Consider the following 24,298-nt stretch of genomic DNA (forward strand, 5'->3'; position numbering starts at 1 on the left):
CGCACCCCAGGCTTGGTGCGAGGGGCAGGAACAGGCCGGGCCGGGCTGGCGACGCGCACCACAGGCTTGGTGCGAGTGGCAGGAACAGGCCGGGCTGGGCTGGCGACGCGCACCACAGGCTTGGTGCGAGGGGCAGGAACAGGCCGGGCCGGGCTGGCGACGCGCATCACAGGCTTGGTGCGAGGGACAGGAACAGGCCGGACCGTACTGGGAACACACACCACTGGCCTTGTGCGGGGATCAGGAACGGGCCGGACCGGACTGGTAACACACCCCAGTACCTCTCGCCGTGCCTCTACACTCTCCTTCCCTCTAATGACCAATGGCCCCCGTAACCTGGTGGCCTTTTCTCCTAGTCCACAATCTCGCCCTGTAGCTGCCTCCAGCAGTCCCGTCGTCCATGCCGTGTGCCCCCCCAATTTTTTTTATTGGGGTTGCCTCTTGCGTGCCCGACGTCGGCACGGTTGGCGCCGCTGCGCCACTCTATGGCGCGCCTCCACCGTCTCCTCCCACGGACGGCGATCCATTCCGGCCTGGATTTCCTCCCAAGTCCAGGATCCCTGCCCGTCCAAGATCTCCTCCCAAGTCCAGGCTGTCTGCTCCTGGACACGCTGCTTGGTCCTGTTATGGTGGGATCTTCTGTCACGATCGTCATAAGAGGCAGACCAAGGCGCAGCGTGATATGCGTACATCTTTTATTGAGTACTATAACAATAACAAAAGTCCTCGGTCATAAACACAAACCTACACAGAATAAGATCCCACCAAAAGACAAGTGCTCAACAGGCTGCCTAAGTATGGTTCCCAATCAGAGACAACGAGCCACAGCTGTCTCTAATTGGGAACCACCCCGGCCAACATAGAAACACATAAACTAGAACAAGAACATAGAAAACGAAACATAGAACCTAACACCCAGATACTAACACATAGAAACTAACACCCTGGCTCAACATATAAAAGTCCCCAGAGCCAGGGCGTGACATCTCTCTATTTGGTGAAGAAGTTAACCTGGCTTGGACTCGTTACAGTCTGGCCCCATTTCACCCATGTTTACTTAGTCACAGGAGTTGTTGCCCTGCATGGCCTCTGTATGAAGAGCTACAGCTTTAAGGGGTACAGTTATGTTTTTCCAGTTGGCTGCCATGCAGGTCTTTGTCGTTCATCTCAGAGTATCTAGATGGGCTCTGCCTCCATTTTCCCATAGCTGTGGGGATATATGTTACATCTCACTTGGCTCACATTGACTGGTGATTAAATTGAATTTAATGTTGTTTTATATTCCAGTAAAAACAGCATAATGGCAGATGAAACAATGCGAGTGGAGGGAGAGCACGGAAGGACTGTTTGACTTTTCTCGCCATAATTGTATTCCACTGCTGCTCCAAGGAGCTGGTGAAGTGTTGTCTACATCTCTGTAGGAATTCCATGCCTATTATTAAGGTTTAACTGCTCTGGGGAATGTACACAAATGTGTACAATACATCTACAAACTGCGCCACATATCATAAAAAAAAGCCAAAGGCACTGCATGATAATATGTATGAAACTTTGTGAACGTATCTAAAGTGAAGGAACTAAAGTATTCTTGGTTTTCAGCTCAACAGAGTAGGCCTATTACCAGTTAATATCAAATTAGTTTTTTTATCTATTCACAAATCCCTTCTAATTTTCATATCATGTAGCTGCCTACAATAGCTACCCGTGTCTGCAGTACATGTGTTAGAGACATAGCCTTATACACTGGGGAAGGCATTTCCCCTTGATGATATCATTACAACCAGTTTGCAACCAGAACGGAGAACCGTAAGAACCTCCCTCAAGTCCATGGCCTCGATTATGTTCTTTCTGGCACTGTTTACCTCTAGCTCCCTCCCATTTAGAACTCCTGTTGTGGTGGTGCTGGTGGTGCTGGTTGTCGGGCTCACTGAGTCTGCGAAACCGATCGCAACCCCCTTCCTATCCCCTCCCTGCTCCCCTCCCTCGGTGGGGGGGACAATAGGTCATTCAGACACGGCTCAGCTTTGTCATTGGTGATTGGCAGGGAGGTGGCTAGGGCCCTGGCTGCGTGGGAACATCCCGGCACAAATGATTACCGGGTCCACAGAAGACAACGAGCCCCTCATTTATTCCTGTCCAGAAAAAAGAGAGAGAGAGAGCAAAAAAAACTGGTAACACAAACAAAACAGGGCAGTGATGGCCGTCGGCGCTGCTATCTGCTGGTAGAGAGATGAACACATTGGTTCTCATGAAGCGACCCAAATCCATCTTCCTGTTACACAGCGTTACAACATTAGGGTTGGCTCACCATGCATTGTTTTCAGATCGTGTGTTTTGTTCAATCACAGTGGCGATGCTGTGCTTTCTACTCTGCTGGTCATTTGAGAATAGCTACAGTAGGGTAGGCAGTCAGTTTAGCTTAAAGATTCTACCAGAAGATACATTTATGTAACTCTGTCACAAAGGCTATGATGCTCTTGGAAAAGCCTATTCCCCCAAAAAACATTACGATCAGGTACATTGAATTTCTCCTTTGGTAGTAATTTAGAGCCCACTGTAATCTGTAGCGCTTCCAATACTGTATGTTCTCCATGATCAATGAAACTCAAGCACACTTTATCATTCCCCTCACCTTTCGTTCAGTGAAGAATCTACAAAACCTAACTAATATTGAGTTGCACCCCCCCACCTTTTGCACTCAGAACAGCCTCAATTCGTCGGGGCATGGACTGTACAAGGTGTCGAAAGCGTTCCACAGGGATGCTGGCCCATGCTGACTCTAATGTGTCCCACAGTTGTGTCAAGTTGGCTGGATGTCCAAACTGTTGAGCGTGGAAAACCCAGCAGTGATACAGTTGTTGACACACAAACCGGTGCGCCTGGCACCTACTACCATACCCCGTCCAAAGGCACTTGTCTTGCCCATTCACCCTCTGAATGGCACAAATACACAATCCATGTCTCCTCCCCTTCATCTACACTGATTGAAGTGGGTTTAACAAGTGACATCAAAATGGATCAGAGCTTTCATCTGGATTCACCTGGTCAGTCTATGTCATGGAAAGAGCAGGTGTTCCTAATGTGTTGTACACTCAGTTCTACTTAAAGCTGTTTCACACACTATGTGAGGGCACTGGTCTGGCCAATGATCTCATCTTTCCTGTAAATGGGTAATGTGGCCTTTCTCTTCTCCTACTAGTAAACAGAGCGGGATGATCTGCAGATGGGTAGGTAGTCATGTTTAAAAAAACACACAACATAAACCAAGTGTCGTCACGGACCAGACCACCCTGACCGCCCAGATTCTCTCTCTTTAACATTCCAGCCTGCCTGCCTCCACCTCTGTAGCATGGAATGATATTGGTTGACACCCAAATTGCACCCTATTCCCTATAAAGTGCACTACTTTTGACCAGTGCCCAGAGGGGTCTGGCCAAATGTAGTGCACTATGTAGAGAATCGGGTGCAGTTTGGGATGCAGCCATAATATATGTAACTGGATATAGAGATCTACACGGGGCCCAACGGACGCAGAAATACAGTAAACGCATACAAAGCCACACTGTGCAGTTGGTTCAACATTCAACACAAAATGTACTTTATTCTCCCGTACGGACAAATACTTCCTCCTTCAGGAAGTGACACAACACTATATTTAAGTGTAGTCACCTCGACTACCCCACTCCTTAATAGTCAGCTTTGAGATTTTCACTGCCCGCTTCCCAAATCCCACCCTATACCCTATATAGCGCACTACTTTTGAACAGGGCCCAAAATTAGTCCCATCATGCCATGCGCTTTAATAAAGTTCCCTCAACGCTCCGGTTACCTCAATCTGGAAACTTTTGGGTTGCTCAGGGGAAAACACTACCCTATAAATCAGTAGAGCTAGCTAAGGTCTGGAATCTGGAATGAAACAAATGTGCCCCGACCCGGCTTTGCGAGCCAATTTAAGTTGGATGGAGAAAGTCTAGCTACAGTCCACTCGGCTGTTATAAGGGCATAGGGTATTTATTCATCCAGCTCCAGTAGAAAATCATTTGAAAGTACATTTTCTAGTGAAATGTTTTGTCCAAAGTTGTGCTGGTAGCTAGGCAACGCTAGCGGCAATTGCTCCCGGAACAACTTAGGTCTCCCTTCTCTCCTCCTGTCTACCTCTGATAGGAAGGATCCTTCATCATGAGATATCCATCTGGATCTTTAATAAAATCTGTGTCCCATATGGCACCATATTCCCTACATGGTGCACTACCTTTGACCACAGCCCTATGGGCCCTGGTCAAAAGTAATGTACTATATAGGGAATAAGGTGCCATTTGGGATGCATACAAATGTGTCATCTGTTCTGCTGAGGAAAATCTATGAACCGCTGTGGACCGTGCCTAGTTGGCTTCGCAATATTAAAGTTGTTAAGCACACAGGAACAAAATCATACAATTTTCTTTATTCTACATGGAAGTATCAGATTTGAATCATACAGTGAAGGAGACAACAATACCTTTAGATTTCCAACACACTGAATCAGTCTGCTGCTAGCTATGTCAATGTTACGTTTACAAAAATCCCATCTCATTTTCAAGCGGGTTCTTTGTAATCACATCACATGCAATACAAGGAGCAAGAGCATGTGTCTGTGCTTTCTGCAGGTCATATATAGGTCATAAAATACCACTTGGTGCCTCCCCTGACTGCTGCTTGCCTCCTGCTTCCAAAGTACAGAGGGAGAGACAGAGAGGGAGAAGGAGAGAAAGAGAGAGCAAAAGACAGAGATAAAGAGGGAGAGAGAGAGAGAGGGAGGGAGAAACAGTGAGGGAGGTAGAGAGAGAAAGAGACCCCTCCCTGAGTCGGACCACCCTGATGATGTTCCCTCTGATCATCAAACACAGTCAGCTGCAGAGAGAGAGATTGGAACAGCCCAGGGGAGAACAGGCTGGGCCAGGGAGAAGTAGTTTGAACTTGAGAGTTGTTAACCCCCCTAGTTGCAAAAAGGTTGATTTTCCTAGTGTTTATCTTTGTCTGTAAATCGAAAGTGAGAGACAATGTGTGTGTAAAAACGTGCGTGTGTGATAGTGTGTCTGTGTGTGAACACAGTGTGTGTATGTGTGTCTGTGCAGATGCCTACATGTCTGTGTGTGTGCGCCCGTGCACAAATGAGACATTTGGGTCTGTGTGGGCATTATTTAGACTTATGAGATGGTGTCAGGAGTGAGGACAGTTCCCTAGGACCACCCCGGCTGCAGGGCCTGGAGTAGGGGAGTGTGTTTAGACTAAAAGTGTGTGGTTACTGTCTCGGGAGACAGACTCATCTGTATGACATCCACTAAAGTCGCTGTAAGCCTCCAATCCCTCCATGTTTTTCTGCTAGCAGCATTGTGTATGGCTCATCACCAGGGTTTTTCAGTCACAAAAAAGCTTGGTTATTATTAGCTTTGTATCATCATACTGTATGGATGGACCCATATGAGTACAAACAAAAACAAAGCAAGGTGGTCTAGTGTGTTTCGAAATACTACATATTACTATGCAGTATTATGTAAGATACATGCACCATAAATGGCCATAACAATGATACTACATTGTTAAACAGGCTGCAACACATCACCACCCGGCCAGAAGTGTTCCTCTTCCTCAGGCAGTGTTCGTAAAACTCACAGCATCCAATAACTTACTGCTTTGACAATGCCCTGCTTGCTAACCTATATGATAGACAGTTGTCGGGATAAAGTAGGGGCTTAGGGGCACACTGCTTACACGACTGTATGTTGTCAGGACAGTACAGAAAGACAGTAGCTACCCATGACACTTGACTGACCTTCACACTTTTGACAACTGTCTGGTTTAACAAGCCAAGCATTGTACTACAGACAGTAGGGTATTTCCAGATAAGGGAAAGACGTACTTGAGCGTCCACAACATTACAGGACTTATACTGCACATAAAGAGCATTGACTCCAAACATACTGAGACAGGGAGGACACCAGAACGGCATACTTTTGGTGCTCTGTCTGTCTGTCTGTCTGTCTGTCTGTCTGTCTGTCTGTCTGTCTGTCTATGCCCTCGTGCGTGCATGTGTATGCATGCATGCGTGCCCGCGGTTCATGTGTGCCTGTATGTGTATGTGCCCGTGTGTGTGTGCTGGGTTATAGCGGGGGCTGGCTGGCTTCATGATGATGATATGGGAGGGAACAACGGTCTGTCCTGTGTCTGTTATTCCAACAGCAGCGTCCCAGTGCTTTCTCTCGGCACTCCGATTACTAAGGCGGATGTCAGGAAAGCCTTGGGTCACATCTAATTTTTCACTGTGTTCTCTCTCTCTCTCTTTCTCTCTCTTTCTCTCTCTCTCTCTCTATCCCTCTCTCCCCCTCTCTCTCTCTCTCTCTCTCTCTCTCTCTCTCTGTCTTTCTCTGAAACAATGGCTACGCCTTAAAGACATGGCTTAGCATGAGGCCCACACAAGGCTGGCGGACGGCCAGGCCCTCAGGACCTGCTCACTCCAGTGTGTATAAGTGGGTGTGCATACGTGCATGTGTGTGTGTGTGTGTGTGTGTGTGTGTGAGAGCAGGGGGGATAGGGTTACACTACGCTACGCACCCTGGAATTGAGGTCCCAGATGCTAACGTCCTGCTCTCTACCCTACCCTGGGTGCACTGAGCAATCAGGTGTGTGTGTGTGTCTGACTGTGTGTTAGTGATGTGCGGGTTGACTCATAACCCGCAGTCCCCGCAGTTATATCCTCGGGGCGGGTGGGTTTAGGGTCATGAAATATTGTGTGGATGAAGGGCGGTTGAATAAAGAGAAAAACAATACCTTAAAAAATCCATAAACGTATCATTATTGTGCAATTTATATATATAGTTTAATTCAATAAGAGAAAAGCTGCGAAATGGAGAGTTGAAAATAAAGAGAAGGGAGGGCCAGAAAAGTTGTTTCAGGAGGGGGTCGCAGTTCCGGAGCGATCCACTAGGTGTCCTCCGACGACAACCTTAGGCACCTCCTCACTCACAGTCTGGACTAAAATCATGATCCTATTGGTGTCACCTGTGTCTACCTGTTCACCTGTTTATTCATGCCCTCACTTCCCTTGCTCAATTTTCTCTGCTAGTTTCTCTATACTCAGCAGTACTAATCAGTGTCTGATCTGAGAAGTATGTACAGGTACTCAAGAAGTGTTCTCCCTGTTTCTTTATTATTTCAGTTGTAGTCACTATTTCGTATTTTGGCTGTCAGCCTGTTTTTGGAGACTTACTTGCTCCACCTTTCTTTTATTGTGTTAAGTCCGTTATTTTGTATCCTGGCTTCGGGACCACCAGTAAAGATCCTTGTTTCACCATCTCTGCCTACTGCCTACTGTCTATCCTGCACCACACCAACCCTTACAGAAAACTGAACCAATATGGACCCAGCGGAGGCAGCACAGTATCGGAGCACATTGGCAATGCAGGGAGCTATGCTGAACCATCATGACCACAACTTGCAGCAGATCACAGAGAATCTCCGCCAGCTGACGATCGCCGTGCAGAGCCGGGTGGACACCTGACCAGCCCCGGCAGCCGGCAGCCGGCGGAGCGGAAGCCGTGGCAGCGGCAGCGGCGTCGCCAGTCTCGCCTGCGACATCGTGGGAACCCCGCCTACCACCTCCGGAGAGGTATGACGGACGTCCTGGTATTCAGCCTACAACCCTCCTTCTTTCCGACGGAGCAGGGCCAGGTGGCCTACATCATCACTCTGTTGACGGGTCGGTCCCTTTCCTGGGCTACCGTGGAGTGGGAGAGCCAAACTCTGGCGTACTCCGACTCCTACCAATTCACCCGGGTGCTACGCAAGGTGTTCGACACCTCTCGGGTGGTGTGGGGGCACAAGGCCGGGAGACGGCTCACGGCCTGTCGGCAGGGTGACCGTTCAGTGGCAGCCTACTCCGTTGAGTTCCGGACCCGGGCTCGAGAGGCAGGATGGGAGGAGACCGCCCTGGTCGTCCTTTACGCGCAGGGGCTATCGGAGGGGATGAAGGACGAACTCTCCTTCAGGGAGCTGCCTGAGCGACTGGACAGCCTCGTCGACCTCTCGGTGCTGGTAGACAATCGGCGTTGTGAGAGGGCGCACAAGAGAGGGATGACGCAAGGCACGACTCCGCGTCCCCCTATCAGCCTGGAGGCTTTCCGCCGATTCAGGGAGAAGACGCCACAGGAGAAGGCTATGCAGCAAGGGATGTTGCCTGTACTGTGGCCAGGCAGGTCACCACTGCGACTCATGCCCGGAGAAGCCGGGAAACGGGAGGGCTCGCTAATATCGGGAAGGGTGCTAGCGAGCCGGAACTGAAACCCCAACTCCAGAGACTCCCGGACTTTTCTCCCCGTCAGGGTTCAGTGGGCCCACGCTGCGCGTCGGGCGCATGCACTGGTGGATTCTGGGGCTGTGGGAAACCTGATGGACGCGGGGCTGGCCCAAGGGTGGAGCGTTCCGTTACTCTCCCTCTCCGAGCCGGTTCCGGTCATGGGCCTGGACGGCTGGTCGTTGGGGGTGGGCTTCATCACCCAGCAAACTGTCCCCGTGCATGTCCGGGTGGCAGGGGGGCTATGGGAGGATATCCAGTTTTTCATTGTGGACTCTCCGGAGTGTCCCCTCGTCCTCGGGCCCCCCTGGCTGGTCGCCCACAAACCCCAGATATACTGGTCCACGGGGCGGCTCTTCCTGGAGGGAGGCTCTGCCCCCATCCTGTTCCAGTCTCCACCAACCACTCATCAGCCCAAACCACTGTCCCAGAACACCTACCAGTCCTCACCTCTTCCCCAGGTCCCGCACTCCGAACCGCCTACCGCCCTAGCGGCAGTTGCCACCGGGAGGATGGCGGCTACAGACTCCGTCACCGGCCCAGACCTGGCAGGCGTTCCCCAGGAGTATTGGGATCTGGGGGAGGTGTTTATTAAGAGGTGTGCCAATGGCCTACCTCCTCACAAGCCATACGACTGCGCTATCAATCTCCTGCCGGGCACCATGCCCACACGAGGGCGATTGTTTTCCTTGTCCCGGCCGGAGAAGCTGGCCATGAGGGAGTATATCGATGAGGCACTCATCGAGGGTCACATCCACCCCTCTACCTCATCCGCGGGCGCGGGCTTCTTCTTCGAGGGGAAAAAGGACGGTGGGCAGCGGCCTTGCATTGATTACCGGGCGCTCAACGACATCACGGTTAAGAACCGCTACCCACTCCCCCTGATGACGTCGGCATTTGAGTCATTGCAGGGAGCTGGACTTACAAAATACCTACAACCTGGTGAGGATTCGGGAGGGGGACGAGTGGAATACAGCTTTTAACACACCCAGTGGGCATTATGAGTTCAAAGTCATGCCGTTCGGTCATCCAAACGCGCCGGCGGTGTTCCAGGCATTGGTCAATGACGTGCTCTGGGGCCTCCTCGACTACAGCGTCTTTGTGTATTTGGATGACATCCTAATATTTTCAAAGGACATGAGTGAACACCAGCAGCACGTTCGGCAGGTCCTCCAGCGCCTTCTCCGTCACCAGCTCTACGTCAAGGCTGAGAAGTGCGTGTTCCACACGGAGACAGTCTCCTTCCTGGGGTTCATCGTCACCCAGGGGGACCTACGGAAGGCCCCAGCCAAGGTCAGCGCGGTACTGGATTGGCCCCAACCCTCCTCCCTCAAGCAACTACAATGGTTTTTAGGGTTCGCAAATTATGTAGGCGATTTATTCGCAATTTTAGCTCCCTTGCCGCTCCCCTGACAGCCTTCACCCAGACGAGCGTGCGCTCCTTCGCCTGGACCCCGGAAGCGGGGAACGCATTTGATGCGCTTAAGTAGCGCTTTACATTGGCCCCGGTCCTAGGGCATCCTGATCCGTCCCTGCCGTTCATTGTGGAGGTGGATGCTTCAGACGTTGCGGTGGGAGCAATCCTGTCCCAGCGGTTCCTCACGGACGGTAAGTCTCACCCCTGCGCGTTTTTCTCCTGTCGGCTGTCTCCGGCAGAGCGGAATTACGATGTGGGGAACGTTGAGCTGCTAGCAGTCAAGCTCGCCCTGGGGGAGTGGAGGCACTGGCTAGAGGGGGCCGCCCATCCATTTGTCGTATAGGACTGCCCATAAGAACTTAGCCTACATTCAGGGGGCCAAGAGGCTCAACTCGCGCCAGGCCTGGTAGGCGTTGATTTTCACCTGGTTCTGGTTCACCATCTCATACCGTCCGGGGTCGAAGAACACCAAGCTAGACGCGCTCTCCCAGCAGTTCGACCCCATGGACCTGGTTGAGAGGGATGAACCCATTGTCCCCAACGCCCTGATTGTTTCCCCAGTTACGTGGGGAATCGATAGCCTGGTCAGAGCAGCGCTACGGTGGGAGCCCGATCCGGGCGGAGGTCCATCGGGGAGGATGTACGTACACAAGGCCCACGTGTCGGACATCGCCAGCCATCCGGGGGGCGCCAGGACGTTGGAGTTCCTGCGTAGGAGGTTCTGGTGGCCATCAGCTGAGGGGGATACGCGCGCCTTCATGGCTGCTTGCCTGGTGTGCGCGCTTACAAAGAGCTCACGTCAGCCCGCGGCAGGGCTGCTCCGACCCCTGCCTATCCCCAAGCACCCCTGGTCCCACATCTCGCTGGATTTCATTTCCGCCCTACCCCCCTCTGATGGATACACAGTCATCCTGGTCGTTGTGGACCGGTTTTCGAAGGCTGCCCACTTCATTCCCCTTCTCAAACTCCCGTCGGCCCTGGAGACAGGTACGGGTGGGCGTTTAAGCGGGCCTCGGTCAGGTCTCAACATCAGGCCAACCGCAGGCGTCGCCTGGCCCCGGTTTTTCGCCCGAGACAGAGGGTGTGGCTTCCCCTCTGCATAGAGTCCAGGAAGCTGTCCCCCCGGTTCGTTTGGGCCATTCAGAGTGGTCCGGCGAGTCAACCCAGTGGCCTACCGCCTGTAACTTCCCCCCACCATGCGGGTGCATCCCACGTTCCATGTGTCCCTCCTCAAGCCTGTCGCCACCTATCCTCTGGCTCCCCCTCCTCATCCTGTTCCCCCGCTGCGCCTCTTTGGATGGCAGCCAGCTTTGACTGTGGACCAGATCATGGACTGCCGGTGGGTGGGGAGGGGTCTCCAATTTCTGCTTGCCTGGTGTGCGCGCGCACAAAGAGCTCACGTCAGCCCGCGGCAGGGCTGCTCCGACCCCTGCCTATCCCCAAGCACCCCTGGTCCCACATCTCGCTGGATTTCATTTCCGCCCTACCCCCCTCTGATGGATACACAGTCATCCTGGTCGTTGTGGACCGGTTTTCGAAGGCTGCCCACTTCATTCCCCTTCTCAAACTCCCGTCGGCCCTGGAGACAGGTACGGGTGGGCGTTTAAGCGGGCCTCGTCAGGTCTCAACATCAGGCCAACCGCAGGCGTCGCCTGGCCCCGGTTTTTCGCCCGAGACAGAGGGCGTGGCTCTCCATGCGGGATCTTCCCCTCCGCATAGAGTCCAGGAAGCTGTCCCCCCGGTTCGTCGGGCCATTCAGAGTGGTCCGGCGAGTCAACGCAGTGGCCTACCGCCTGTAACTTCCCCCCACCATGCGGGTGCATCCCACGTTCCATGTGTCCCTCCTCAAGCCTGTCGCCACCTATCCCCTGGCTCCCCCTCCTCGTCCTGTTCCCCCGCTGCGCCTCTTTGGATGGCAGCCAGCTTTGACTGTGGACCAGATCATGGACTGCCGGTGGGTGGGGAGGGGTCTCCAATTTCTGCTTGCCTGGTGTGCGCACGCACAAAGAGCTCACATCAGCCCGCGGCAGGGCTGCTCCGACCCCTGCCTATCCCCAAGCACCCCTGGTCCCACATCTCGCTGGATTTCATTTCCGCCCTACCCCCCTCTGATGGATACACAGTCATCCTGGTCGTTGTGGACCGGTTTTCGAAGGCTGCCCACTTCATTCCCCTTCTCAAACTCCCGTCGGCCCTGGAGACAGGTACGGGTGGGCGCTTAAGCGGGCCTCGGTCAGGTCTCAACATCAGGCCAACCGCAGGCGTCACCTGGCCCCGGTTTTTCGCCCGAGACAGAGGGTGTGGCTCTCCACGCGGGATCTTCCACTCCGCATAGAGTCCAGGAAGCTGTCCCCCCGGTTCGTCGGGCCATTCAGAGTGGTCCGGCGAGTCAACCCAGTGGCCTACCGCCTGTAACTTCCCCCCACCATGCGGGTGCATCCCACGTTCCATGTGTCCCTCCTCAAGCCTGTCGCCACCTATCCCCTGGCTCCCCCTCCTCGTCCTGTTCCCCCGCTGCGCCTCGTTGGATGGCTGCCAGCTTTGACTGTGGACCAGATCATGGACTGCCGGTGGGTGGGGAGGGGTCTCCAATTTCTGGTGAACTGGGAGGGTTATGGGCCGGAGGTGCGGTCCTGGTTGTCCAGGAGGGACATTCTGGACCTAGGGCTGATAACAACATTCTGTCGGGCACTGTTAGAGGAGGGGTCGCAGTTCCGGAGCAATCCCCTAGGTGTCTTCCTCCGACAACCTTAGGCACCTCCTCACTCACAGTCTGTACTAATCGTGGTCCTATTGGTGTCACCTGTGTCTACCTGTCACCTGTGTATTTATGCCCTCACTTCCCAGTGTTCCCTTGCTCAGTTTTTTCTGCTAGTTTCTCTATGCTCAGCAGTACTAATCAGTGTCTGATCGGAGAAGTATGTACAGGTACTCGAGAAGTGTTCTCCCTGTTTCTTTATTATTTCAGTCATAGTTACTATTTCGTATTTTGGCTGTCAGCCTGTTTTTGGAGACTTACTTGCTCCGCCTTTCTTTTATCGTGTTAAGTCCGTTATTTTGTATCCTGGCTTCGGGACCACCGGTAAAGATCCTTGTTTCACCATCTCTGCCTACTGCCTACTGTCTATCCTGCACCGCACCTGGGTCACACCTCACACCAACCCTTACAAAAAGTAATGTTTGGGAAAGATTCGGTGAAGTGATAAAAGAGGAAGATAGCAGTGTTATGTAAAATGTAAAATGTAAATGTAATGTGTGATGATTGTCAGGTGCTATACAAGACAGTCACAAGACGGGACTTCAAATAGGCCTATGACACGTCAAGGGAACTGTGGCCTACTATGCATCCAAGCCAAACTCTTTATTTTCAACTCTCCATTCTGCAGCTTTTCTCTTATTGAATGAAACTCCGACATAGTCCTTTTTGCCTCCGTGGACATTAACTTAGCGATTGGCATGTAGGCTATTTGGCGTGTGTACAGTTAGGCCCTAAAGCTTAGGCTTATGCACTAATGCCAGATAGCCTAAAAGAATGAAAGAAAAACCTCAATGTACCGTATAGATATAAATTGCACAAGAATGATACATTTATGGATTTTTTTAAGGTATTGTTTTCTTTTTATCCAACCTGTCTGCCACTCACCCGCCCTTCATCCACACAATATTTGATGACCCTAAACCCACCGCCCTACAGATTTAACCGCAGGGACTGTGGGTTATGAGTCAACCCGCGCATCATTAGTGTGTGTGTGTATGTTTGTGTGTGTATAACCTCTCACAAACATAGCCAGATAGACTAATGGTCACACCCTCAATAGAGTCACACCCTGGCCTCCACTACCAAGGCCTGACAGAATATATCTTAACAAATGAGCAGGCTAAGAAAGTCTCTATGGTCATTCAGAATGAAAGGAACTAAACCAATGTCAAATAACAGATTTAAACATTATTTTACGCCCATATACAGTTTCCAAGGACCTATGTAGAGAAACAGCTTCTCATTAATGGCTGATAGAACAACTCCCCCACTTTGATAGTGATTTACCTCCCATCTCCATCTTAACCACCATTTTAGTGGAGGTGCTTCTCATGTGTCTGTCATTTGTGTGAACCAAAGTATCCATAGGATGGCTAGCTAGCTACTCAAACACACAGCGGGGTATGCGGTGCAGTGGTCTTTGACATCCAAACCCATTTCCTCTGGCAGCATCCTCGGCGCTCCCTAAGTCTAAACTATGTGGTTAGCATAAACAGTCATTACACCCTCATCTGAAGAGCCAGTGTGCCACAGTGAAAAGGAGAGTGTGTGATCAGGAGGACTGACTGTATTTATGCTCGTTGAGAATACAGTAGCGCTGATCAAAGCTCTGTGCTGTTACAAATGACTCCTGTGATGTTTGGGGATCTCAGATCTTTCTTTATAGAGCACTTTTGGCTGCTATCGTCTCCTCAGTCCACACAATAACCCTTACCAGGCACTTTCGTTTTTAGACTTTTTCTTTATTGTCCTCAATGACTGAATGAGCCACAGTCATTTAATGTACAGTGTGGGTGTGAGTGCGTGTCTCCTTCTTCTTCTTCTCTGGCTCAGGTTTGGTCAGTAGGGTACTGTTTGGTCCTGTGTCGTGTGCTGTGACTTTCCCCCTTTCACATTGCCCTCGATGGCACTCACAGGAGGAACAATGGTCCCTCTGTGTCAGAGTCCTGTCGGCCTATCTCGTCCTGGACAGGTATTTCCTGACAGTGAGATACGAGATCTCAGACAAGGAGAGGGAGGGAAGGTCACGTTTCCAAAAAACCTTAAGCCTCCCTTCCCTCTTCCTCACTCTTTCTCTCTCTCATGTCTTTCTCTAAAGCCCCTCTCCCTTCCTCCCTCTCTCTCTCCCTCATTTCTTTCTCTTAAACCCCCCCATGTATTTTTCTCTTGAAATGGAGACCTTCCTGTGAATTAATACTCTAAGAACTAGGTCTAGCCTCCGGGGTATTCTGTTTGGTTGTTGTGTGTTGAAAAGGAAAGGCCTCTAGCCTCTAACAGGGCCTCACAGAGACAGAGAGTAGACAGATGCAGTTACAGAGTACGTCTTCGTGGTTTACTTGCTTTTGATGCATTGTCAGACTGATATACAGTGGTACTATAGCTGACCTGGTGTACTTTATCAGCATGGCAGGTTATAGCCTGTCATAAGCATGTCATGTCCTCCTGGTCTCAGTTGAAACGCTGTAAAATGTAAATGTAAAGTGAGCTGACAGACAGACGCTTACATTATCAAGCAGGTGATTGTCATGTCATCCGAGTCTACCTCTGTGTGTTTTCACTGTTGCTGTAGCACTTTCCTGCAGTCAATGACCAAAAGTGCCCTCTATGGCCTCATGGGGGGAATGTCATTAATAATTTTCATAATTTCATAATAATGTTTCTTTTCTTCTTCTTTTTTTTGAATCCAGTGTTTCTATGTCAAACAGTTTTGTTATATGTCAGTCTTCTGTGATGTATATAAAGTGTAATATTGGAATGCAAACTCAAAATTGAATACATTTCAACTCTATATCTGACATGGTACAGGTGTCTTCTTTTTTAAGCCCATAACCATGTGTGTGAGGTGTATACTTTTGTTTCAAATTAGATTTGTTTAAGACTACCAAGAATCACTCTGTGTGACCCTGATTTAGCCCACTGCAGTAAAAGGTTAAAAGCACAATTCACTGCACATGCCATAAGTCTCCAACCTTCAACCTCCCCCATCTCTCCCCGTCTCCCATCCCTTCCCCCGTCTCCTCCTGTCGAGGCGCTAGGTAATGGCTAAAGCAGGGCCTGGCTGCCTGGCTCTCTCTGAATGTCTGGCTTTGGAGCTCAACTTTCCTCTCTCTCCAACCTGTTCCACAGCCCCCCTGGTTTCCTGCTGGGCAGGGTCCTTCCAGAATGATAATGTGATGATTTTCATAGTTATTGTTTTTCCAAAAGCTCTTCCATCTCCCTCTCAGTGCCTCTGTCTCCAGGGGTACTTACATATGCATGTTGATCTCTTCTGGTTAATTCCTTTAGAGACAATGAGACCTTGGCCCATGTACGCTTTGTTTACAGGAAACCAAGATGAGTGGGGTTGAAAATAAATAACTAGTTGGGCTGAGGTATTTTATAATCTGTTTCACCTCAGAATGCACCATCAGAATACAATACAATACAATACAATACAATAAAATGAGCTACTTTGTTAACTGTTTTGCCTCAGAGTACTCCATGTAAGGATACCCCCCTGGTTCGGAAACATCAAACACACTCATGGTTGCTACCATAGTGACACTTCTCTGAAGAAGTTGTGGTAGTTCCACATGTTGATGCTCCTGGCTATAGAGCTGTTGTTGGCTCTGACCGGTGTGTGAACTTACATAGCAGCTAACTCTGTTCTGTTTTGAGGTTCAAAGCCTGACTCACTCTCTCTCTCCCAGACCGGTGCTTCCTCTCCTCACTCGCCTGAGGGATCCACTCAGTGTGTGAACATGTGGTGCCGGCCTGGCCCGGAACAATTTCCTGAGCCCAACGATAAGAGCACGAAGCAAATTCATGCTGCTGGAGGAGTTCGGGAGCGAACGGTGTGTTGTGTGTGTGTGTTGTTTGTTGTGTGTGTTGTTTGTTGTGTGGTGTGTGTGTACACGTGTGTGTGTGTGCACATGTGTGTGTGTGTGTGTGTGTGTGTGTGTGTGTGTGTGTGTGTGTGTGTGTGTGTGTGTGTGTGTGTGTGTGTGTGTGTGTGTGTGTGTGTGTGTGTGTGTGTGTGAGTGTGTGGAGAGAAGCAAAGGATAATGTCTAGGACCCTGGTCCCTCCTGGGCCTGTGGAGAGGAGAGATGACATCATACCTGGCCTGCACCTTGAGCCAGGAGAAGAGCTGTAACTCTCTCTGACTTGAAATGTCAGTTACCATCTCACTCCCTCTCTACCCTATACACTACAGCTCTCGTTCTCTCTCTACCTTTTGCTATCTGCTCTCTTTCGCCCTCTTTGTCTCTGTCTCCCTATTTACCCCCCTTTCTCTCTCTCTCTCTCTCTCTCTCTCTCTCTCTCTCTCTCTCTCTCTCTCTCTCTCTCTCTCTCTCTCTCTCTCTCTCTCTCTCTCTCTCTCTTTCTGTCTCCCTCTCTTATTCTCTCTCCCCCTAAAGTACAATCAAAGCCACATGTCTGAACAAGAAATCTGAAGTAATTGATTAATTCAAATGTTCTGATTTTACAAAGACACCCTTATACTAATGCCATCAATTTTTTTAAAGGAGGAAATTGAAATCAGCCAGATAGAAATCTTTTTTTATTGCCGTTTCCATTAGCAACGAAGGGGAGAGCTTAAATAAAAGCAGGGAAGAAAAACATTTGGCAACTTTTTCATATTGGCCCTCTTCCCCCTCTCCCCCTCTCCCTACCTTCCACTCGCTCTCTCCCCCTCCCCCTCTCTATCTCTCTCACCCCTCTCTCTCTCTCTCTCACCCTCCCCCTTTCTCTCTCTCTCTCCCTCTCTCTCTCTCCCTCTCGCTCTCTCTCTCTCTCTCCCCCCTCTCTCTCTCTCTCTCCCTCATCCTCCTCTCTCTCTCTCCCTCTCTCTCCAGGGTTGGAAGAACTTGAATGCAGAGCTCAGTGAGGGATTCTGGCACGGCGGCTTGTATGTAATGACTTCTGACAGCAGTGGAGACACAGTGAAGAGCATGTCTGTCTTTGCATGAGTATTTCTGCATCTATTCTTGAGAACCACATTCCAATTCTGGAATCGTTATTATACACGAGTCGCCACGAGCAACCGCATGTACAGAACGCTGAACTAACAGGACAAAAACGCCTTCCAAACAAATATGGAAGGATAGGATAGTCAGTCAGTGAACTTTTAACAGTTGAAGGAGAAACCTGGGATACATAATGTTCACAAGGGATACATATATTATCACACATTATCCTCAATCTCTAATGTTTTTCCAAAGAAACGAGCAGAAAATATAGTAAGGTATAAATATGAAGGATAGTGAACTTTTAACAGTTGAAGGAAGAAACCTGGGATACATTATCTTGAAACTACATTATCCTCAATATCCTAGGGTTTCTCCCAATGAAACAGTCTGAAAATAGAGTAAGGTATAAGAGTAAAGAATGTCAGACAGTAAAATATTGGAGTTAGTAATTGAGGGGTCCATAGAGGGGGGAAAGCAGCTGCCTGCTCTATCACACACACAGACACACTGGCTTAAGTGAATCCGGGCCTTGTTCGTGCCTGGCCTCAGTCCAACGCTGATGGGATTTCTGCTATGTGTTATGCTCTCTTCCCGTAAAAGTGAAACGCGTTCAGGAACACTGCATGTGAAGACTTCTTACTTTAGTGTTTTTAGAAAATTCAACTCATTCAAGGAAGATAGTGTATGACTGCAATGTAATATTTCAGTAATGTGGAAAATGTAGCCATTTGGGAGTGAATCATTGGAAATCACAAAGGCTGCGTTTGAAATGGCACTTATTCTCTTACATAGTGCACTACATTTAACCAGAGGCCACGTAGAAGAAAGTGATTGATTCAGAGGTGGTGTGAAACATGTATAACACTCATATTGAAGTGTGTATAAACATGTGCATTCATTTGGATCCATCCATCTGTTTTGCTTGAACAGACCAGCTCATATTAAACTGCAGCATACAATGGGGTCCCTCCCAGCATGCTATAGCCTTGTGCCTTTGATCAGCAGGATGGGGGGAAGCCACACAAGACCTCAAACAGCCAAAACAACACTTTCACACCAACTGGGAATATGTAGAGTATAACATGACTGCTGTGTTTTAAGGCATGCAGCTTTAGATTAGAGGAGAGAATGATTGGTTTGAGAAAAAAGTGATATGGTATGTCGTTGTAGCTATTTTCTAAAATAGAAAACAAATTGAATCATCTCATTGAAGTGTACAAAACCATACCTCTCATCCTCACTCCTACAAACAACAACAATATACTAACATGCAGTAAAATCGTTCTCTGCTAATATGGCATGACGTCACCCTCTTGGAGGGTATAGTGGACACCCTTGAGTGATTCGCCAGTTGGAGGATGTCACGTTTTTCAGATGACCTCGTCTTTGATGTGGCTGTAAGATGACTCTCCTGCAGGCCTGTTGCTCTGGTATGCCAGCTGGTGTGGCTTGGGCTGCTAGGGTGATATGGCGGTAATTTATAGAAGATAAAGGGAAAGAGAGACAGGGAGAGAGAGAGGAGAGAGGGAGACAGAGAGGGAGAGAGGGGAGACAGAGAGGGAGAGAGGGGAGACAGAGAGGGAGGGAGAGAGAGGGAGAAAGAGACAGAGAGGGAGAGGGAGAGAGAGACAGAGAGGGAGACTGAGAGAGAGGAGGAAGGAGAGAGAGAGTTGAGGGGTCTGAGAGAGGGGGAGAGACTTGAGGAGTCAGGGGTGGGATTTCTTATCCTGCTCTGCCTGTGCACGGCTTGAATACTCTCTAATCTCAGTAATTGGGGTAGAGGGTCCTGGGGTCTCCAGACAGCTGCCAGATCTTTGTGGTCAGATCGGATTGATTTGACAGGGGGTCAGAGGGGCAGGGGTATCACAGTGACTGAGTGGTTCCCTCTGGTTTCTGTCTGGTTCTGTCTGACTGCTGGCCTTCTGGCCTGGCCTCCGGTCTGGACGGAGGGGTGGGGTCCTACAGGTCACAGGGGCACTGAGGCGGCTAGCGACGGCTGAAGGGGACAGAGGAAACACAGACGGCCATACACACACTTTCTTTTTCTTCGGGGACTTGTTCAAATGGTGCCATTTCAGACACAGCCTCTGTGATTTATGATGATTCACTAACACCAATGGATGCATTTAGCCTATCACTCAATTATCACATTTCACTCATACTCAGACACAGTGGCTCTGGGTTTGACCACTCACTCAGTCACTCACTGGCAGCATGTTTGTTTATGTGCTTTGATACTGTGCTCCCGTTGATAATTTTCACTCTCCCTGGCCTGTACAGTCTTTTGATGAACCATCAACAACTAGGAAATAATGTTATCAAAAAGAAGAGCTATCTTTAGGAGGTGAACAGATGAGTATATATGAGCAAGATAATTGAGGTGTTTGTTTTATGAAGTGAAAGAAGGTTATACTTCTCTTTTTCACTGCTCTGTTTACAGCGCTAGCTCTTCTCTTTTCTTCACCCTCCTGTCCTCCCTGGCTGTCATGTCTTTATTGGCATGTCCATGTGGTGCCTTGTGGAATTCACGCGTGTGCTGAAACATGGGAAGGCCCTTAAGGCTTGTGTAAATACTCACTTATGTTGCATTGAGGGTGGAAGGGAAGGGGTGAAGAGAAGTAGCATGTGTTATAGCAGCTGTCCTCAGAGGCTGTGTCCCAATTGGCACCCTATTCTGTATGTAGTGCACTATTTCTGACCAGGGCCCATAGTTAGTCAACACGACCACAGCGTTTCTAAAGACGCTGTGCTTCACCACCTTTAGAAGGACTGGTAATTATTCTGTGTGATTAAAGGTCAATATTCACAGTTTTGTTTCACTGGTAGTTGAACTATGGGTTAGGCTACTTGCCTAATGTGATGGATGGCATACTTCTCTTGGACTATCTCTCATGTCTTCTTTCAATATTTATCAGCCTATACAGTATATTCATGTTTCCTATGTTTTTAATGTAATATATAAAGTTTGAATAATGTTTGGGAAATAATTGACAATAGGTAGAATTAGGAGATGAAATAAAGAAAATACTCATAGGAAGTTATAGCAGTTCAGTTCAAAAGTTATATCTATAGTATCCAAATGTATAATCCATTTTCCCCTGCTCATTCATTGGTCACGTTTCAACCTTCACGTCACTGCCCCTGAACCACGTAGAAAATCACAAAAACGAATTTGACCAATAGGGCACGGAGGTTCTAGTCAAGGGATGCGGAGGAACCAGTGGGGGGAACGAGAAAGACACTCAACAGTCGTAACTATTCTATGGGGCGTATCGTTTACTTCGCATTCCTCATTCCTTTACATATTTTTAAAGCTGAAGAAGGCACCGAATGGCATGCTACATGAGTGGATACATCTTAACACTTTACCTGGAACGGAGTTTGCATTTCTGAAAGGTAAAACGACGAAAACGTGTCTCTTCTTTCTGCTTCTTCTTCATTTGTCAGTGCGGCAAAGCAATGGAACGCAGAAGTTGAAGAGTTCTAGTGAAGCCGCTACTGTTGTGAAGACAAGTGGAGAGTTCATTTGTGCCTTTTAACTTTTATTGTGACAGTGTATCAAACTTTGGGGAAAAGTGACAATCTAACAAATTGCAAGCGATGTGCGGTTTTCACACCTTTGGCGTATCACTGCAAATAATTTGCTGAACCTCGTTCATTCTCCACTGGAGCGTCCTGAATGCGAGGGAATGGATTTGGATTACTACTTTTTGACACAGATTTAATGTAGATACCGCTACACAAATCCATATGTTGAAATCTTATTTGGATCAGTCTACATCGAAATGGCAAGTTTTGCCGGGTTTATAAAGTGGACTGGGAGATCAACTTTGTATTTATGCTGCGCGTTTGTCCTGTTCGCCTGTCTCTGCATCGGGTCCCCTACTCATGGTCGTCGGCTCATCTGTTGGCAAGCCATCATGAAGTGTCATGGAGAGTCTGAATGCCACTACGCATATGACCAATATCTTTACGCCTGTGCGCCTGTTATCAACAGGGATAGGAAGAAGTGTCCCAGCCACTGCATCTCGTCCCTTATCCAGCTGAATCTAACCGAGACCGGCCCGTCTCTGGAGGACTGTGACTGCGCCTCGGACCCCGTCTGCCAAAGCACCAAACGCGCCATAGAGCCGTGCCTGCCTCGGACAAGCAACATGGGCTGCACGGAAGCCCGGCGGCAATGCGAGAGAGACTCCCAATGCAGCTCGGCAATGCGCGACTATTTGTTTCACTGCCGTAAACTTTTCGGAGGGGAGAGATGTTCGGACGATTGCAGGAGGGTGATTGCCAACATGCGCAATATACCCAAAGCACAACAACTTGATACTTGTGTTTGTGATGGCACAGAGAGGACCATATGCGAGTATGTCAAAGTTAGTATGAAAAACTTTTGCTTTGACTCTATGGACAGATACGCGGGCAGCGGGTTTTCTGATTCAGAGGACGACTCTGAAGATGATTATGATGATATGGAGGATTATATATATGTGGAAAACAATAGTGGTTCATCCAGATCCGCCTGTCATGGTGTTGTTTGGACTGCTGCTGTGGCCACCATTTTGGTTCTAATGAATCTTATCTGATAGTGCAGCCTACCCCAGTTGATTCAGCTGTTGGGAAAGTTGTTCGAGAAAGAGAGGCCTGTGAAATGTTGACACAGACAGAATAGCTCATGAAAGAGTTATAACACCAGCACACCTGCTTTAGCATATACTTTTTGTGTATGAAGGATTTTATGGCCTTTGCTCTGCTGTCTTCTTCATGGAGCTTCTTCCCAACATTCCGTCTGGTCTCTGTCTCACTCTGTCTCTGTGCTGATATGCTATGGGTCAGTAATTTAGGTAAAAACATTTTATATTTCAAATGTATACTTTTTTGGGGTGAATCTAAAAGGTTTATAGAATAATTTCAAGACAGCTGTGCACCTCTAGGCTATGTAATATTTTAACCAAACCTTGAAGAATGTTATAGGCCTATTTCATCAGCTATTGCCTTACCTTGTGTATCATCACAAAATAGCCTACAATTTATGGAAGTTTGACACAACATTTTCTTTCATGTGGATAGACAAGTGACTTAGAAGAGTACGCTGCTATACTGCTGTTTCGAGACAATAATGAAAACAACAGTATTTAAAACATTCTCTTCTTAGTCACTTGGTTGTAATGTGGAGAGACTAATCAAGTTGTCTTATTTTCTTATGAGCTAGACAATAGACATAGACATACATGTCATTAAGATGTCATTTAAATTCTAGTCAGTGGATAATCATCTAGGCAATGCATGTGACGCAAGCACCTGACAATAGTTTGATTGGTTGGTTAGCCTACATTACTAGCCTTAATCATGTCCCACACATTTCGTTAAGCTCAGTATCAATATAAAGTTTTGAAAAAGTTTTAAGGGAGATTATTTTTATATGTCAAAATCTGTAAAGTTAAATTGTACAGTTTATTGTATGATATTGATTTTGTTTCCAGAGATATGTGTTTATTACTGCTAAGAAGAGATTTGCGCTGTATAGAAATGACGTGAAATGCTTCACTGTGACTATTGTATATTCCTTTGTGTCCACAGAGGTGAAAATATAAGTCTTCTTGCTTAAAGTGCTATATGACTCTTGATTATTTTACTCCACTCTTCCTTATATGGCCGTATGGCACTGGGCAGCAGGCTATTTCAGTACTATAGGGAAATATAAAAATATAAGTCTTGCTTTAAAGCGGCAATCAGCTGTTGAGACAATAACGCGTTCTCCTCACCCGTTTCTGTAAAAAGCAGAGGGATGGGGCTGGAGAAATGTAAAGACTCTCAAATTCATAGACAGAGCTATGGATGCAACGACTGACCATCCATGATATCAAAATAATAGTTTTAACCATGTTTTGCTACATCCATTTTTGGACTTATAAATTATGAACCCATTTGATTCTTGAAGAATATAGCATATAAATGCCTCATGAGCTTAGTTCAACTGTCGTACCCCATCAGCACCCACAATATAAGCTTTTTTTACTCCAATGGTTTTAAATAAAGTAAATGTAAACAAACACTATAGCCTCAAAACATAGTTCGAACTATAATTTCGATATCATGGATGGTCAATTTGAGAGTGGTTACATTTCTCCAGCCCCATCCCTTCAGCTTGTTATTGTTTCAACTGGGGATTGCCCCTTTAAAGTGCTATTTGACTCTTGATTGTTTCACTCTTAACTCTACCTTAAGTGGCCATATGAGCACTGGGCAGCAGGCTATTTCAGTATGGTGTCTCTCAAGTCTTTTGACAGCTGTACCAATCCTTTCTACCATCACAAAAACCCCTCATTACGAACCATCAGTTGATCTGAGCTACTGAATGTTGCCTAAATCCAGGAGCAAATAAAGAGGAAAAGAAAAGTTCTTAGTCGGATCGATATACACTTGACCTTGTAAACATCAATGTTTGCTGAAGGCATAAACTGTTAATGCTGAAAGACTGTTTAAACATGAGGAAGAAAGACTCCATCTCCTGGGGATTGCTGCTCAAATGGAGCCAAGAAGGGCCTGGCTAGTTTATTTATCCTCACCCCATGTGTTTGTTAAAAGTCTTCACACAGAGAGGAGACGGGGAAAGGAAAGCTGTGTCCGGATGAATGGAGACTTAAGTAGCCATTACAAATGCACTCTGATTGGACTGCTGTTGCTGTGTGTGGTGTGTGTTAGCTACCGGCTGTTGCTATGTATGTGTAACAAAGTAGAAGTGTTTTTCTTTTTAAACACTTTTGCGTCAACTTTACTATTATTATTTATCACCCTGAACAGAAGTTAAATGGCTGGTTATAGACCCAGGTCTACTTGTAGAAGT

General features: G+C 48.2%; 1 protein-coding gene across 1 annotated transcript; it reads left to right on the forward strand.

Moving 5' to 3' along the window:
• Positions 1 to 20,666: 20,666 nt before the first annotated feature.
• On the forward strand, positions 20,667 to 23,069 carry LOC121582822 (growth arrest-specific protein 1-like). The gene has a single exon (XM_041898938.2). The coding sequence runs from the start codon at positions 21,240 to 21,242 to the stop codon at positions 22,035 to 22,037; it is 798 nt and encodes a 265-aa protein (XP_041754872.1). The 5' UTR covers positions 20,667 to 21,239; the 3' UTR covers positions 22,038 to 23,069.
• Positions 23,070 to 24,298: the final 1,229 nt, after the last annotated feature.

The sequence above is a fragment of the Coregonus clupeaformis genome, chromosome 15 (assembly GCF_020615455.1).
Source record: "Coregonus clupeaformis isolate EN_2021a chromosome 15, ASM2061545v1, whole genome shotgun sequence".
Taxonomy (NCBI): domain Eukaryota; kingdom Metazoa; phylum Chordata; class Actinopteri; order Salmoniformes; family Salmonidae; genus Coregonus; species Coregonus clupeaformis.